The sequence below is a fragment of the Curcuma longa genome, chromosome 21, assembly GCF_044706935.1.
Source record: "Curcuma longa cultivar G26 ecotype Majalengka, Jawa Barat chromosome 21, ITB_CL_G26_1.1, whole genome shotgun sequence".
NCBI lineage: Eukaryota > Viridiplantae > Streptophyta > Magnoliopsida > Zingiberales > Zingiberaceae > Curcuma > Curcuma longa.
Genome location: NC_133881.1, coordinates 11,152,423 through 11,170,381, shown reverse-complemented (window position 1 = coordinate 11,170,381; position 17,959 = coordinate 11,152,423). Strand labels below are relative to the sequence as shown.

Here is a 17,959-nt window from a genome sequence, read left to right as displayed (position 1 = left end):
CTCAAGTTAATTCGAATTGATTTTGATATTTGATCAATATGATTATTGATGAGAGCGAGATGTCAAAAAGAAGAATGAGAGTTGGTTGGAGAGGAAGATTGTTGGTGCACTCAACTTCGGATCACGTTCACTACAAAAATATAGGCCTTTTGCGATGAATTTGGCGACGAAAAAATCAAAAATTTTCGTCGCCAAATTTTTTTACGACGAACTTTTTTTCGTTGCAAATAGCTCGTCGCAACTCTCGGCGACGAAAAATTATAAATTCGTTGTAAATTTGACGACGAAAATATATTTCGTCGCCAATTTGGCGACGAAAATCAGAATTCGTCGTCAAAATTAGCGACGAAAATCAGAATTCGTCGCCAAATTTGGCGACGAAAATATCTTTCGTCGCCATAGTGGACGAGCAAAGAAGGGAGTTTTACAGTCAATTTAGCGATGAAATCTTGTTTTCGTCGAAAATTTGACGATGAAAATACAATTTCGTCGCCAATTGGCGATGAAAACTTTTTCGTCACCAATTTGGCGAGGAAAATTTATTTTTGTCGCCAATTGGCGACGAAAAACTAAAATTCATCGCCAATTAATTGGCGACGAAAAACTAAAATTCATCGCCAATTGACGACGAAAAATAGTTTTTCGTCGCCAAATTACGATATAACACTATTTTTCGATATATTTGCGACGAATTCACGATTCGTCACAAAATTCGTCGCAAAATTAAAAAAAAATTCACAGCTTCAATTTATTTCTTCAAAATATGGATCCTGTTTACATATACAAACATTCCAAATTACAATCATCACATAATTCACATCCTATATATTACAATTACTCACATATCAACATTTAAACACATTCTAATTATCATAACAATCCATAACATCATATATACAATAAATAAAAAGTATCCAAAGTATCAAACATAACAAAAGTATCCATAACACCATAACAATTACTCCCAAGTATCAAACGATCCATAACATCATCCAAACATAACATCCATTCATAATAAAGTATCAAAATGACAAGAAACAAAAAGCATCATCGTCCACGACATCGGCCTCGGATAATACTTTCTGCATCACTTTCTTCTTCATCGTAGTTTTTTTTCTTTTCCTACATAAGAAAACAAAAATATTATAACTTTATTTTATACAAGTATAAAATGTAAAAACTTACTTCTTAGCCATCCTTGGTTTCATCAACCCTGTTCAAAATAAAAGTACAATATTAATCAATAAAAAATAAAATATTTATAAATTAAAAAAATTAAAGCAATACTAATTATGAAAAAAATTAATTAATACACAACTAGGCTACGAAGAATCGTCGTCGCCACCGTCATCATCGGCATTACCGTCTTCATCGGGAACAAGAGGAAGCTGACTCGGAGCGAGCCCTTCATAAACAAAACATACACCAGACAAAGTGAGTATAAAAAGGCTAAAACAATTTTGATGCAACCAAAATATAATCTTTTGACATGTGAAAGAAAGTAGCTTTAGAGAGATATCTGTGCTGAAAATTGTATTCTTTCATCACCATCAGTTCATGCATATGAGTTGATGTTTATCTGGCCACGGCTTGTGGCCTCAAAGATGCCATGTAGTGGAGTTAAGAGAAGGATAGTAATGGTCATTACTCCGGCAGACCATTACTTGATCTATTTAACTACAATGATAGAAAATTACATGACATTTTTTTTTGTAAAAAAAAAGATGTCATGTAATTCTGATCACTGTAGTTAAATAGAAAAGGTGGTAATCATTATTCAATATTTTTGACATAGTTGAAGTGAGGTGAAGGTAAACCTGCCAAAGACCAAAATTGCAAAGACTTTTAAGGAAAACCATCAAATTTATATACAGCAATGCCGAACATCAAATTTATATACAGCAGTTATATAAGTCTTTCTGAAAGATGAAACCATGGACACTATGGCAACCTTGTATCACCAACCTATGTTCCTCATGAATGCTCTTACCCTAACCTTGTAGTGCAAAGTCTAACCCTAACCCCAATCACTAACCCTAATCCTAAACCCTAACCCTAATCCTTAACCCTAACTCTAACCCTAAAACATAACCCTAACCACTAAACCTAACCGTAAATACAAAGTCTAACCCTAACCCCAATCACTAACCCTAATCCTAAACCCTAACCCTAATCATTAACCCTAAAACATAACCCTAACCACTAAACCTAACCGTAAACACAAAGTCTAACCCTAACCCTAACCTAACCTAGCTAAACCTAATCCTAAACCCTAAAATTCATGCTGGCCAGCATTGTACTCCACCACCGGCCGGCCAGCACACACCAATGGCCGGCCAACACCCCACTGGCGGCCGGCCGACCGGCCAACACCCCACCAGCTGCCGGCCGACCGCCCATCACACCACCCCAGCGCGGCCAGCCCCAGCAACCAGCGCGCGCGAACCCCAACACCCCGCCGCCATGCCATCGCCCGGCCAACGAGCCCACACCGGCCGGCCACCTTCACGCCGACACTTTCCAGCCCCCCCCCCCCCCCCCAATAGAAGAAACAACAACAAATTATAAGGAAAATATATATCTTACCCTCAAGCAGCCTCGCCTAAGCTTGTCGTCGTCGTTGCCGTCGCCGAAGCCGGAGGAATCGGAGAGGGAAACGTCGGAGGAATCGCGCGGAGAGAAATCAGAAGAGAGAAGGGAAAAAACGCGAAGGAGAAGAGAAGGGGATCGAGCGTGCGGATGATAAATTAGGATATTTGACGACGAAAATATTTTCATCGTCAGATTCGTCGCCAATTGGCGACGAATTTGGCCACGAAAATATTTTCGTCGCCAAATACCCTAACTTAAATCTCGCAGTCCCACGCCCGTGACCCGAACCATTTCAGCCAACTTGGCGACGAATCACGGTTTCGTCGCCAAATTAGCGCCGAATCATGTTTTCGTCGCCAATTTGGCGACGAATCATGTTTTCGTCACCAATTTGGCGACGAATACTGTTTTTCGTCGCCAATTTGGCGATGAAATATGTTTTTCATCGCTATTTAGCGACGACTATTGCGACAAATAAGTCTTCATCCCAAATTGGCAATAAAAAGTTTTTCATCGTAAATTTTGTTGCAATTTTGCGACGAATAGGTTTTTTGTCGCAAATGTCGTCTCTAATTTGCGACGAAATTTTTTTGCCGCAAAAGTTTGTCGCTATTAGCCTGTATTTTTGTAGTGGTTGACCAAGATTGAATTGGATAAGGATGATTGAGCGAAAAGTCAAATATGTCAAGGTTACTTGGATACTTGAAAGTAGAGAAGTCCAAGTGGATCACGATTGATCAAACACTTGACGATTGAAAGTCTATCAAAGAGTTAGCAAGAAAAAAATCTAAGTGGATCATAGTTGACCAGACAAATGGTAGTTGAAAGTCTAATAGGGAGTTGGCAAGAGAAAAGTTCAAGTGAATCATGATTGATCAGATACTTGACAGTCAAAAGTCCAATAGAGAGTTGACAAAGGTAAAGTCTATATATATCATGGAGTCTTTAACACTTGACACTTGATATGAAAAATGAAGTCAAAGTTAATCATGGAGAACTAATCATTTGGCAAGAGACATGATAATAAAGGAAGTCCAAACAGGTCAAGGAGGACCAGATGTTTGACAGTGGTAAAGTCCTGACAGATCAAGGTTAATCGGATGCTAGATAGTAATGAAATCTTAACATGTCAAGGTTAACTAGATACTAAGTAAACGGTGAAATCCTAACAAGTTAAAGTTAACGGATGTTAGGCAATGGTAAAATATTGACAGGTTAAAGTTAACCGAATATTAAGTAAAGGAAATCCCAACAAATCAAAGTTAACCAAATGCTAAACAAATAAAATCTTATAGGTTGAGGTCAACTAGATACTAAATAAGGTAAGAATTCAATTTTGAAAAAGTTGAAATCAAAGGTATCAGTTAGCTGCTAAATAGTAACAATTGACTGATAACTCTTAAATCCCTGAATTCGAGATTTGAGGGGTTTACTGTAGAGCAATTGACTGATGGCACTGTTACAACAAACAGAATGTCTAAACATCAATTGATCAACTCGACTCATCAACATCAATCAAGTTGACAGTCGACTATTATATCAACCAAGTGAAGAACTCGACTGATGACACTATTACAGCGAATAGAAGATTTCTAAATCGAGTTGACAACTCGACTAATGCAACAATAATCGATTGATGAACAATAACAATGGACTGTTGGTGGTCAAAGCTGAGTTGGAAGAGTTATTTTGCAAGTGTAATATTTAAATTTAGTAGAGTAGTCGACTAATAGATTCTAGCTATCTATTGTTATGTGAGAATCAACTCCGACCTAAAAGACTATAAAATAAGTATTTCATGAAGATTTTAATAGTCAGTTCTTGAATGTTTTGAAGAATAATGCTACTACATTTCCAGACCTCAAGAGGCAATCCAAAGCAATTATAAAGCAACGAAAGCAAGATTTGTGTAAATTATTATTTATTTTATATTTTATTTTCTCTATTATATTTAATTGTATTTATTTATAAAAAAAAAAAGATTGTCAAAGATTTCTTTACTTTCGAAATGTATCCGATAAAAAGAAAGTTAACGGATTATCATTAGGACGGCAGACTGTAAAATATAAATCAAAAGCTCCAAATCACATTAAATCAATCTGTCTCTATACTTGTTGTATGTTTTTATTTCCATTACATATTGACTTGTTGTCGATGAGTACTACAAGCGATGAATCAAAGCAAATTGCAAGTCATTATTCGCCTCTTCTAGCGACGTCATCAGTCCCACCACATAAAAGTCTGATAAACCTTCTAATCTTGCCAATTCGAAGTGTTCTTCCTAAGCATCCATAGTTGTTCAAAGCTCTCAGCATCACAAGGAAGCGATGCATAAAGGAGATCCATCACCTTCGTGCCCGCTAGGCATGTGACATGGATCACGAAACATCAAGGCCAACGCTCTTGGGGCTAAAGTAGGTTCCTTAATTTCCAAGATCGATGCGTTGGATGCTAAAGATTCTGCCAAGCCTTCTAATAATTCTTGTTGCCATTGAGCTCAGGACCTCCTGAAGAGCTTGTCCTAAGTGATGTCCCTTTAAATAAAGATGATCGCTCGATTGGAGGATGCTTGATTGTTCCTTGTTGTTTTGCAAAGTGTCCAAAGTTTTTTGATGGTGATGGGAGCATGTGATTGAACTTTGCGTCCAAACTTTTCATATTATAAACTAGACTAATCATGATCCCATAGGACTCAAACTTGAATGAGTATTCTAATTAAGAGAACAAACCATGAAGTTGCAAACAAATCCAAGAATCTATCACAGGCTATACAGAAACATCAAATATATATCAAAAGGATGTTAAGACCATAATATGCAACTCACACGAAACTAGCACTATCAGTCAAAGTAAGCGGGAAACGAAATGGAGAAATGAAGAACAAAAACAAAGGTAGACACCCTAAGGAGATCAGATTCCTAAGACAACATCCACCACCAAGAAAAGGACCCCAGGAAAAAAAAGTTTTTTTTAAACATTCAGTGCTCCAAAATTGCCACAAGCAATCGAAGTTCAGGTTGTGTTTACTCCTTTAGACCTGTTGGATTTCCTTCAGCAGAAGTAAAAAGAAAGTAAAGAAAGAATCAGTACGCTAAGAATATACACCAAGATGGTATATAGTTTGTCTTTTGGTTCTGTTTACTCTTCACTAGTGAAGAATCTTGTTCTTAAACAAAATTGTAACTAAATGAGACATAATAACTCCACTATGGTTTCGTGTGTAATTAAATTGTCATCATGTTGTTTTGGAGTGCAAACTGTTTGGACAAAATCCATGCAAAAAAAGTTGTTTGTAGCGACAAAATCATTTTACACTAGAAGGGTGGGTCTTCTAGTTGAAAGAATAGGCTGCATTTATGAAGAGGGGTGGTAGAAGGGAAAATAGTTGCCATGTAGAAGTTAATGCTTTGCTTTTCATGTTAAAGTTGGGAAATTATGAGTATCAGCTTTTATATAACTAAAGAAATGATCACCATAATTCTGATTTCCCATTTGGATCTTGATTAATATAATTTTAAGTAAACACACTTTGGCAACATGACAGATTTCAAGAAATTAAAAGGATGAAAGCCCATTATTAAAGGTTTGGTAGATCAGAATTGACCAGCAAACAGATAATGATGACTAACCAGACGCCAAGTATTACAAAATTACCATGTAATTTATAAAGTGTTAGTGTGGATTAACTGACAGGATGTTTTGTTATGAGAAATGCTTAGGACGCATCTCTTAGAATGCTTATAACATAATTTTCTTCATATTTATGTTTTGTCTTTTAACTTAGACAATCTTATATTTCTGTTCTAGTAATTTTTGGTGTTTTCTCTGTGATTTTTGTCCAGCAAGAGAATTCTAACAAAAATATTTAAAATCCAAAATGAAAATAAGGAGAGAAAAACATGCATGTCTAGTGGATCTTGATTTTGTGTGGCTAAGAATTCATGATTTTGTTGCCCTCAGTAAAAAGAATGTGTAAGACTATGTTTAGATAGATCAATAGAAGAGTAGATAACACAAACTCACCATCATCAATGAGGCCTTTTCTTCGATGGTCAAATCCCAAATTCCTCTTCAGCTTTCTCAAGCAGCAGCTTGAATACTGGAAGGCTCAGGTAACTCATCGGTATGACAAACCTTCGGTTTCCTTGTCCAATGTAGACAGGACAATAACCCTTAGGAACATCAGGTGGGGTTCTGGGATTTGGCAACCCTCCTCATCTGAGTCACATTGGATCATTGCATTCTTTAGGCGCTTGTTGATTGCAGGATGGATACCAGATCTTTTGGGTTGATCCTCTTTCTCACTGACAGTAGCTGGTTGCTTCTCTTTTTTACTGATGGCTACTGATTGTCATTTCATGTAGCATCTCCTTCAGCCTGACTATTTGCTTGATCCCCATCAACTTCACACCTTCATCACCCATGCTCGGACGAGTGAAAGAGTGCTGAACAGACAAAGCTTTGAAAATGGCGATGAATGAGAACCAAGCTCACCAAGTATCAGCAATGGCAACCATTCACATTTCTAAAACAACCCAGTTGCTACAGGCAAAGAAAAAAGAGACATGAGGTAAGCTAACAATTGGAAAAGTATTGGTAATAAAAAAAATGGTTTGAGAGGGAATTACATCAATGACAATGAAGAATTCAGCCAAATGGATGATCATGCAACTTCACAAGAGCACAACATGTATAACTAAGTACCAACTGGAAAGAATCTTTAGCATCTTCAAAGAGAAGCACTTACTATTTTATTTTGTTTTCCGGTGACTGTTTGGTTTAGATCGACAATAGATCATACACGCTCTACAGAGATACAATGGAGCATAAAGCTTAACATTTTGAATTGCTTAGTTGTAGACTCTTCACATACCATATGTAGCCTATTAGTGGCTTAATGGTGAGAGCCCAAAATTGAAAGTTAATTCATTCATACTAAAAAGATCTAACATTATTGTGCTGTGTAGATGAACAACTTAGTGGACGGGCCAAATATCAGAAGTTAAATACCAATATGGAGACGCTTAAATTGAACACATAAAACCACACCCATTGTTGAGTACCGTTTAGAACTCCATCATTTTCTAGAATGGCACAAGCACAAGATCCTGTTAAAGAATCATTTACAAGCCAACGCAGTCATTAAAGGAGTGGCAATGATTTTAACTCTAAATATACAAGAAGCGGATTATTTCTCTCTTCAAATCGATCACAATTCTACTTTGTTTCCCATATTAGCTAAAGAATTCATACATTGCGAACTAACAAATGAAGCGAGATTGTTTCCCAAGAATCACTTGCCAAATAGAACAGGTACATGCTTTCTTCGATCCAAAACATGTAAAATTTATAAACAACTTGTTTATTTCCGCTGATTAATACCCTAAATAGAACAAGTACATGCTTTCTTTGATCCAAAGAATAAAAACATATATACACAAAACTTGTTCATTTCAGGAATCATATTCCAAATAGAACTAAGTACAAGCTCTCTTTGATCCGAGCCATCAAAATCATTTATTTCCTCCATGAAAGCAAAAGACACAATCGAACCTGAATCAACCAAAGAAAAAGAACCTGATCGACGGCACTCGTATCAGACATTAGTGTCTTCGAGGTAAAAAAAAAAAAAAAACCAAGACAGAAAAACTTCCGAGCGAGGATGATCGATCTCACCTTTCTCGCCCACAAGAAGCCGAGAGGGAGATGCTGCGATTGCGGAGAGGAACGAAAGGGGTTCACGGAGATTGTTCAGGAAGCGACGGCGAAGAAGGGCTCGCTCCAAGGGTTAATCTTTAGATGACTCTTTTGTCCCTGTGATTATCCAAAATAACAACTTTCTCCCCCACCGTTTGGGCCGCTCCCATTCCCGCCAGGGGTAATTTGGGAATACAAAAAGAGTCGGGGTGGGTCAGACACGAATCGAACTTTCAGCCGCCGCCGGGAAGCGGGATCTTTTAATCTTAGGGATTTGAGTTTATCCTGGCCGTTGAGATGACGAATCGGACGGTCCCAAATGGATCGATTTTTTTTTTAAAATTGACCAATTCTAAATGAAATGAGGATAGCGAATAAAAATAGTTATAAATTATTTTCTTTTAAAAAATAAATAATTCTGAAAAGTTAATTATAAAAAAACGCGCTATTTATCTTTTATTTATTTATTTTACTAATCGATAAAAAAATTTCATATGATCGATAATTAATTCAAAAAATTAAATATTTAAATTATCAAAAAATATATATATAATTATAGAAATATTTATAATATTATAATATTTAAATCGTCTTAATCATTATAAAACTATAATTACCGTGCGTGGCATTCACGATCATCAAATAAAGAGATAGAAAAAAATATAGAGAGAATTTCGATATCTATCAAATATTAATTATTCAGACCTGACATCCTTTGAATATTGTACATTTTTTATTGACTGACATAAAAATAGTTATCAATCAAAAAAGAAAAAAAATAATTAATATTAATCCATTCACTAAAATAAAATGAAAAATGAAATGATACATTTTTTTTTCCTTTCCCTTATCAATGAGACATTGAGATCACTATTGTTTTTTTTTCTCATTCACAAACGTTCCATTGGAAGATCAATGCCACTCAAATGCTGAATGAATAGAGAAACAACCTGTAACAGAAAATATATAATAAGATCTCACTTCAATTTCTGACTATTGAATTAAAAAAACAAATAAATAAGACTTAGTTATTATTATTGTTGTTGTAACTATTGAATTCATAGTAATTGTCAATTATGTTCATATTATCTTAATATATTTCAGCTTTTCATATTTCTGTTTGATCACACCAATCCCTTATATGTTCATAGTCATTATTTTTGCCTGCTACAAAAACTCATAATGTTATTTTTTCTTTACTGCTTGGCATTCTAACTGAGAACATGCAAAATGAAGAACTTAAGCATAAATATTAGCAGCCATTTAAATGGTAATTGCCTGAGACTGAAGATGTAAAATGCAGTATCGACACGTTTGAAATATAATGAATTCACAATTGCTTGGACAAGATCATCATGCAATAATGGCTAATATAGTAGATACAAGGAAAACGTTAGATCGTTTCATAATGCAAAGAAATAAGGCAGTTACCTTTTTTTTCTACATAAGCTGCTTGTGACCACAGTAAGTGTTCAGAAACTTATTAAGCATATCACTTGACCAGTGAACTCGAGCGAATTGACTAGTTTTGTGATAAAAAAGACTTTCATTTAGATTACCTGCTGTTCTTTGGCACCTCGAAATGCTCCTTTTTGTTGAGATAAATCTTTTGTCCCACAAGGATATCAGTCGCAAATTAGTGAAGAATGAGGTTTCACTGTATTTCTTTATATAAGAAAAGTTTTGCTAGATTCAAGATCATGCCTCAGCATTACTGCATCAACAAACCAAAGATTACAAATAATTTTTTTTTTAAAAAAAATCCAGATGCAAAGCAATTCATATTGATAATAGCGACGAATCTCAAATGGCAGAGTAAAATAAATGAGATCCCAATCTATTCATTGACATAAGGGATTTTCTAGATTCAACATCAAACATCAGTGATGCGGCATCACGAAAGATTACACAGGAATAATTTTTTAAAAAAATACAAAAGAAACCATATTGATAGCAGCAATGAATTATTCATATTATTTGACAGGCACAATGGTTCACAATATCTTTAGTGTATGCCACTGGTTATCTTACCCACAATAAAAGACCATGTCCAGTAACATTGATGTACATCACCAAACAATATGTTATTTTGGGTGTCATCAACAAACCATATCTTGGTGAACAAGAATAATAGCACGCTCACCTTCTCTATAGAAGGATCTTTTTTTATGTAATTTTAAATCCATTTTCATAGTGCAAATTTACTAGCACAGCTTAAAGAAATTTTATACTTACCACACAGGAGGACCAGGGAATGACTAGCAAGCACCAGCATCCTGGTTCAAGCTCATTCCTTCCTGAACTGTCATCTATAAAGGCTGAAAAGAGTCATTAGATGCAGTGGTGAAATATTAGCAATCAAGAAATTACCAACATATCCGATGCCTAACTGCTCAAATGCTCTCTAATGCATTTATATTGATAGGAAGATATGTAGTCATCCAATATTCCTGAAATGCTCACTGCACGTACACATGCTATTCAATGTTCACTAATTTAATGCTGCTGGCGATTTATGTTGACGCCTGAGATATTTCTTCTGAAACCTGTTTAATTTTCTTGCCCTAGGAATTCCTGTTGCCTTCATTTTTTCCATCTTTTCCTTCCTACCTTGTAAATCAGTATTCATGATCTTCTCCCTGCTATCCTCTGACAATAAGGCCAATCTGGCAAACTTCTTTGGTCTTATTTGGCCTAACCGTTCATGTATATGTTTAAAGGTTGGAAGGAGACCAGCTCTCATGAAATATCCTTCCGTGAGCTTCATTGAATTTGTCTCTGGAAGAGAAGTTCCATCTTTCAATTCAAGGTCCAAACAGAAAGAAGAATCTTTCAGCCACATCCTAAGAGAGTGGGCTTTTGCCACCAGGATGCCAGTACGAGTCCTACTTGGCAAAAATGGTGAACCCATCTCCCAAAGATATGCTTTTACAGTTTTTTCCAACGAAACCAGGTTGTATTCTGCAGTTCCAGTGATCAAGACAACTGACTTAGGTGACTCAGGTGAACCCTCCAATGAAGCATCCTGCAGGTAAAATTATAATAAGATGCCATGACCAACCATTATTAGTACAAAGGGGGAAAAAATGAAAGAACTACAGAAAAAGAATGAGAACAAATTTGCAAGAGCAGGAAGCAAAATGATCAATAACTCAAAGCTTCCCATCTCATCAAAAGCATGAAAAAGAGAATTTCGCCTAAAAGATGACTCATGCATGAAGTATTAATATCCACTTGACAAATCTGCATCAAGAACATTCAAATTGAAGTTTATTCATACAAAAAAACTTTTCTTCATAAAATGCCTCCCTGAATGTAACTGAACACAATTTTTTTCTCTCTCGATGGCACTTTCTTAATTTAATAAAGGAAACCACCCAAAGAAGCATCGGTGGTCCATCTCAGTGGTAGATTGAAGTCTCAATCAGTCAGATGATAACTGTTATATCTTGGCTTTATAATGTGTAGTTATCTTTCAATTAAAAAACTTTTTAAAAACAGCATGAGGGTGTGCCAATCCCTTTCAAATATAGTATGATACTTAATTATATTGTACAGTTAGAAGTAGCCCATATATGTGAAGTATCAGAATGCTTACCTGCATATGGTCAAGCCAGAGTGTAAGTCCAACAAGAGCAGCACCAGGTGACAATTTACGGAAATCAGCACCCCAATCTTTTTCTGCAACTCTATAACATTACCCAAGATCAATATATTAGTAAATTTAGTGTGAGAAATCAATACCAGTAGGTAATAAAGTAGGATAAGCTAACAACAACAATAGCCTTTATCCTACTAAGTGGGGTCGGTTATATAGATCCTCCTATGTCATTAGACTTGATCTCTTACTATATCATCATTTATATTTAACTTATTTTACTATTGCTAATAAGTCTTTTTTTATCTCCCTCTTCCTCTATTAATGTGCGTATTTATCATGATCTCACATCGCCTAATTAGGACATTTATTGGATGTCTAAGTACGTGCCCATACCATCTTATACATGTATCTCAAAGTTTTCCCTCAATAGGTGCAAGCCTAACTTTCTCTCTAATAGTGAATAATTCCCTCATGGCCGGTCCCAAGCTCAGATAAAGAAGGAAGATTGCGTTAGATTGCCAACCAGTATTAAACAAAGACAAATATTACGTATGGATCCATCAAACATTTGGAATACAAGATTAGAAAAATAAAATAAAATCTCTCAAGGTTTCCGTTGATGACAATGATTAGGACTACTGGTTTACAGTTTTCAGTCTATACAACTTTGAAGGAGTCTGGACTCTAGAGAATAAAATTCTAGCTAAAAACATGCACTTCAGAGTTTGATGTCGATTTCATTATTGTTTCTTATGTAAGGCTAGGCATCACAATGAAATGGTACCAAAAACTCATCAGGCTTCAACCTGCTTGATTGAACATTCAGCATCTCATATTTGACTTTACAAAGCTATCTTTCAACTCCTCTCTCGACATTTTCAGCAAGTATTGAATACTTTTCTGCTAATTTTCTTATGTTTTTGATAAGTACAACTTTATAGTGTTAGACAATGAATAGCAAATGCCTCTCATACAATAAGGTTTGAAGAGAACAATATAGTTCAAAATCAAAATGGCAAGCCCAATGTTAAAAGGAAGCTACAAAACCATCCTAGTTTACCATATAGAAATACAAGAATATTAGGATACTGAGAGGACAACAACAACAACAACAACAACAAAAAAGCTAACTAGTTGGAATAATTTTTTGAAAAAGAAAAATTGGTTAGCAAGTACCGGAAGATATCATGTCGATATATATTTCTCCTGATTGCTAGTTGAAATATCCATGAGGCAGTTGCACGGCGTTCAAATGCCCAAAGAAGGTCTTCCATTGCATTGACAAAGTTAAAGGAAGCATCTTCCCCGAGAAATTTTGATTCTTCCAGTAAATTCTCTAGGTCCATGATTGCTGACTGATCTTTCCCACTCAAAATCCTGCAGTCAGAAGATCAACAGTTTATTAAAATCCATTTAATCAACAGAAGCAACAAATATCAAAGCTAATCTGAATCACATGCCTTAAAGGGAGATCAAAACCATTATCGCTTAGGGCATTAAGAAGAAGAATAGCATCATTTGTTTGCTTGCACAAACTTGCAGCTCTAATAAAACATGTCCATATTTTATGGTCTGGTTCCACACCATCTTTCTTCATCTCGAGAAACTTAGTAATTCCCATGTTATAATCACCTACCTTAAGATATCCATCTATAACAGAACAGTAAGGTAACGTGCTGAGTTCTTGACCAGAATTCTTCAGGCTAGTTAGGACCTTTTCTGCTTCTTGTGGTTGCCCAGCAGATCCATAAGAAACCATAAGCAAGTGCATTGTGGCAATTGTTGGCTTAATGCCATCCTCCTCCATTTGGAAAAGTAAGTTTTCAGCCTTAGAGTGGTTTCCAGAATTCCTGTATATTTTCATCATTATGTGATAGAAAGAGCGATCCAATTTGTATCCCTTTGGTCGCATGCTCTCAAAAAGTTCATCTGCTTGTTCCCATAGCTGATCTTTATAACATGCAGCCAACAAACTTTTGTAGGCATCTAATTTTGGCACGAGTCCCTTTTTCTTCATCTCATTCAGCAGACTAAAACCTTCTTCAGGCCTGAGATCCTTACTATACATCATTATGAGGGTATTGTAAGTATCTTCATTCATCTCGAATCCAGAATCTTTGATAAGCTTATATATCTCTAATGTTTTCCTAAAATCCTCAATACTTGTATACATCTTAAGTAGCAAGTTGAAGATGGTGAGATCAGGTTTAAATCCAGCTTCCTCCATCTCTGCTAGAATTGCCTCAACATCTTTGACCCTTTTCCCACGGGACAATAAAGTAAGCATACTAGTATATATTTTCATGGTAGGGAAATATCCAGATGCCTTCATTCCATTATATATCTTCTTTACTTCAAAGATGTTTCCAGCTCTTGTGAATGCATCAAGCATAATCATAATAGTACTTTTGGAGATTTTAAAATTTAAATCTTGCAAATCCTCAACAACAACAAAAAGTTCATCTAATCTACCATCGACAACCAATGATCGCATAAGTCCATTGATGGAATCTACATTTGGTGAAGGGCCATTCTTTACCATCATATCAAAGATTGCCCGTGCTTGTTCATAGAGCCCGCTCTCAGCATATGCATTAATAAGAGCATTCCAAACATTCCGATCAATTTTATATTGTAGTCTGAGTTCCCTAGCAAAGCTTTCTGCCTTTTGCCACACTTTCAATTTCCCATATGTCTCAATCAATGTAACATAAACTGAAGTATCAGGAAGCAATATACCTGCCCTTGTCGCATGGTCAAACACATTGTGAGCTGTTTCTGGGAATCCTAATTTGCAGTATGTGGAAATCATACTCTTGTAGATATCTTGAGAAGGCTCAAGACCAATGAATTTCATATCTGAGAACAGCTGAGAAGCTTCCCAGAATAATTCAGCCTCTTCAAAGGACATTATCATACACTCATACAGGCTAACAGTGTGACTGCAATGTCCAAAACTGAACATCCTTGTGTTATTGTACTCCGTCATGGCGTCTTCCAATTGGTGATTTTTACAATGCATAATTATTGAAGATTCTGTTATCAAACAATGTGAGTTTGGTGCATTTTCCTGCAGAAACTCAAGCAGGGCCGTTGATTCAGCTTGCTTTTGTGAAGCTGCAAATGCAGACAATATAGATAACAGGCATTGTCGATCAGGTTCATAACCATACGAAATAGCTTTCTTTAACATCTCTGCTCCTTGGATAAAACATCCTCCCCTGACTAGAACTGCCACTATAACTTGTGGATTCATCATGCTCACCTCTTCCATGTCCTTTACAATTTCATTTATCTTCTCATTATCCACTTCCTTAGAGAAAACCTCTAACATAGACTGGTAGAGGCCCTGATCTGGCCTAAATCCATCTTGCATCATACCCCTATACAGCACCATCGCCTTCCGCAGCTCGTTCGATCTCAGCAATACATCCAACAGTACTGAATAAGCTAAATAATCAGGTTTGATTCCCACCTTAACCATATGGTCAAACGTATGCACTGCCTCAGCCCGCATGCCAGCCTTGGCATACGCACATATCAGAGCACTGAAGGTCCTTAATGTTGGCCTCACGCCTGCATTGAGCATCTCTTCCATCACCTGCCCTGCTTCTGTTATCCTATTTGCCTTTCCAAGCGAATCAATCAGCACAGTGTAGGTCACTGCATCAGGATTGCACCCAACATTTTTCATTTCATCGTAGAATTGAACTACTAAATCAAACCTACCCTGTTTCCCATACATGTGGATGATTGTGTTATAAGTTATCTCATCCTTCTTAAAGCCTGAACCCACCATCTCCTCACAAAGTCTCTCCACCTTCTCCTCATCACCATCTTTGGCAAAAGCAAAAAGCAATGAATTGTATGTGACAGCATCAGGCAAGAAACCCCTTGCGCCTAATTCACGGAATAGCCTTTCCGCTTCCATTGGCACCCCACAGCGACCAAACACAGAGATCATGGCATTGTACGTCCAAAGATCAGGCTGGCATTGGGACTTCTCCATATCTTTGAAAATCTTCACGGCGTCCTCCAAATTTGACACATGCGAGCAGGCACTGATAAGGGTGTTATAGGTGATGGCATCAGGCCTCAAACCTGATCTTCGGACCTCCTGGAGCAGCTCCAACGCCGATCCTGGAGATAAAGCTCGGGCCTTTGCCTTCGCATTGATCAAGGTGTTGAAGCTGACAAGGTCAGGCTCAAGTCCCCTATCTCGCATCAAGCCCAACAGCTCCTGAACCTTGGTGAACTTCCCAGTCCGCGCATAAACCCCCATCATTGCATTATACACCTGGACAGAGAGATCGGTAGCCTCGTCAGGGAGGCTAAGCTGGAAAACCTCAGCGGCGAGGGCATCCTGATGGGCACGTCCAAGGATAGAGATTATAATGGCAAGGAGACGGGGGCTGGGGGCGTGGCGGCGACGGAGAGTGAGCCACTCGAACACCTCAAGGGCGCGGGTCCAGCTGGAACGTCCGACGGTCCTGACGACGAAGGCGAGATCGGTGGGAGTCATCTGCACGCCACGGCGGTCAAGCACATCGGCGACGTGGGCAGAGGGGGCGAGAGAGAGGATCCGGTCGGCGAGGAACTGGACACGCTGGCGCCAGTCACGGGCGCGCTTGAGAGCGAGCTTAGTCATCTTCTTCGCGCGCGTGCGGCTCTGCTTGCTGTCGAGCGTCTCAAAAGAATCCATCTTGGTGTCCTCGGGAGGATCGGAATCGGGGTTGGGCTCCTCGGGTAGGGAGTCGGGGAGTGGGGAAGAGGAGGCAGCGAATTGAGGAACGTCGGAGAGTTCTTCGAGCTTAAGATGAGGCCACCGGACGGAGGGATCCGCACGGGGGTAGTGGAACTCGCGAGGGGGTGGGTGAGGCTCCGTGGGGAGTGGAGTGGCCTGGGAGGAAGCAACGGCGGCAGAAGTGGTGGTGAGAGAGATGCGGCGAGAGGAAAAGGGGAGACATAGCAGTGGTCCGGCGATCGCCGTCGGCGGCATAAGGAGGGGTTTGGAGAGGTTTTTACGTGGTGGAGATTGGGGGCGGAGGAGGGCGAGACGAACAGGATGAGTATGGAGACCAAACCCAAAGTTTTCATTTTGCCCCGGTAATTTTATCACTTTTTCAAAATGCTCACTGGAGACGTTTGAAATGTTGTTTTACACCCTTAAACTTTAATTTATTTTTATTGTATAAATAAATAATTTATCTACCACTGAGTGTTTTATTATTAAAAAATAAAAAATTTTGATTAAATTCTAAATTATAAAATTTTAAACTCTGGGTTCCAAACTTTAAATACTATTATATTAAATACTTTTTACTAATTTGATCATAATTATTTAAATTTTATCAAAAGTATTTTAAATTAATTAAAATTATTTTATTAATTGTAATGGATATTAAATAATTTTTACACATTAGAAGTTAGTCATAGATATTACAATAATTTTGAAAATAAAGAGCAATAATGTAATAACTACTTGATAGTTACTACAACAATGTTTGAATTAAAATATTTTAGCGCTCGAAGTATAGTTGAATTGGTTACGACGGAACAGAATTGCAGAAGAAAAAGAATTAGAATATTTTAGAGATAAATATTTAATGGGGCGTCTTTTTTATATTTTCATTTAAAAAAAAGAGCATTTTTTTAATGATCTGTATAATTTGGGCCCTCCTTGCCCTTTATTATTTCAGTTCTGACCACGGGCAAAGCGACAAATCAAAGCCCATCAAAAACCCAGCTAGCAAACTACCGTTCCCACCTATCCATGACGGCCTTGTTGAAAAATAAACTTGATTAAGGATAGAAATGATGTGGTAGTGATATAGATGAGGTGGAAAGTTGATATTGATAATATAAGAATTAGTGAAGATAAAATAGATGAGGTGGAAAGTTGACAAAGTAAAATGGTCTAGATTCAACGTATTTGATAGTGCTTATCATTTATCCAATAAGCCTATAAATATGTAATGTTTCTCATGATTGAATATGAAAAAAATTAGAGTAGTTCCCCTATATCTCATTTGTCTTCTTGCACAAAGTTTTCTTTTTTTCTTTCTTCTA

At 37.2% G+C, this 17,959-nt stretch overlaps 1 protein-coding gene and 1 pseudogene across 3 annotated transcripts; both read right to left on the bottom strand.

Moving 5' to 3' along the window:
• Positions 1–4,676: 4,676 nt before the first annotated feature.
• On the bottom strand, positions 4,677–8,350 carry LOC141815317 (uncharacterized; annotated as a pseudogene).
• A 753-nt stretch (positions 8,351–9,103) lies between these two features.
• Positions 9,104–16,889, bottom strand: LOC141814858 (pentatricopeptide repeat-containing protein At3g18110, chloroplastic). 3 transcript variants are annotated; one of them, XM_074702811.1, is made up of 7 exons: positions 13,351–16,889; positions 13,067–13,267; positions 11,888–11,978; positions 10,762–11,314; positions 10,525–10,607; positions 9,849–10,003; positions 9,104–9,239 (listed from the first exon to the last, which is right to left on the bottom strand). In XM_074702811.1, the coding sequence occupies exons 1-4, from the start codon at positions 16,887–16,889 to the stop codon at positions 10,781–10,783; spliced, it is 4,365 nt and encodes a 1,454-aa protein (XP_074558912.1). In that variant the 3' UTR covers positions 9,104–9,239; positions 9,849–10,003; positions 10,525–10,607; positions 10,762–10,780. The 3 variants fall into 3 exon arrangements, with proteins under 3 accessions (XP_074558912.1, XP_074558911.1, XP_074558910.1); XM_074702810.1 differs by having other exon boundaries at positions 10,525–10,598; XM_074702809.1 differs by having other exon boundaries at positions 10,525–11,314.
• Between the last annotated feature and the right edge of the window lie 1,070 nt (positions 16,890–17,959).

What these genes read in the sequence shown, in the direction of transcription:
- LOC141814858 (XM_074702809.1), bottom strand. Translation starts at nt 16,889, where the DNA reads ATGCCGCCGACGGCGATCGCCGGACCACTGCTATGTCTCCCCTTTTCC. An exon ending in GGTTTTGATCTCCCTTTAAG is followed by an intron (nt 13,268 to 13,350) that starts GCATGTGATTCA and finishes TTCTGACTGCAG; the next exon opens with GATTTTGAGTGGGAAAGATC. An exon ending in TATCGACATGATATCTTCCG is followed by an intron (nt 11,979 to 13,066) that starts GTACTTGCTAAC and finishes GTAATGTTATAG; the next exon opens with AGTTGCAGAAAAAGATTGGG.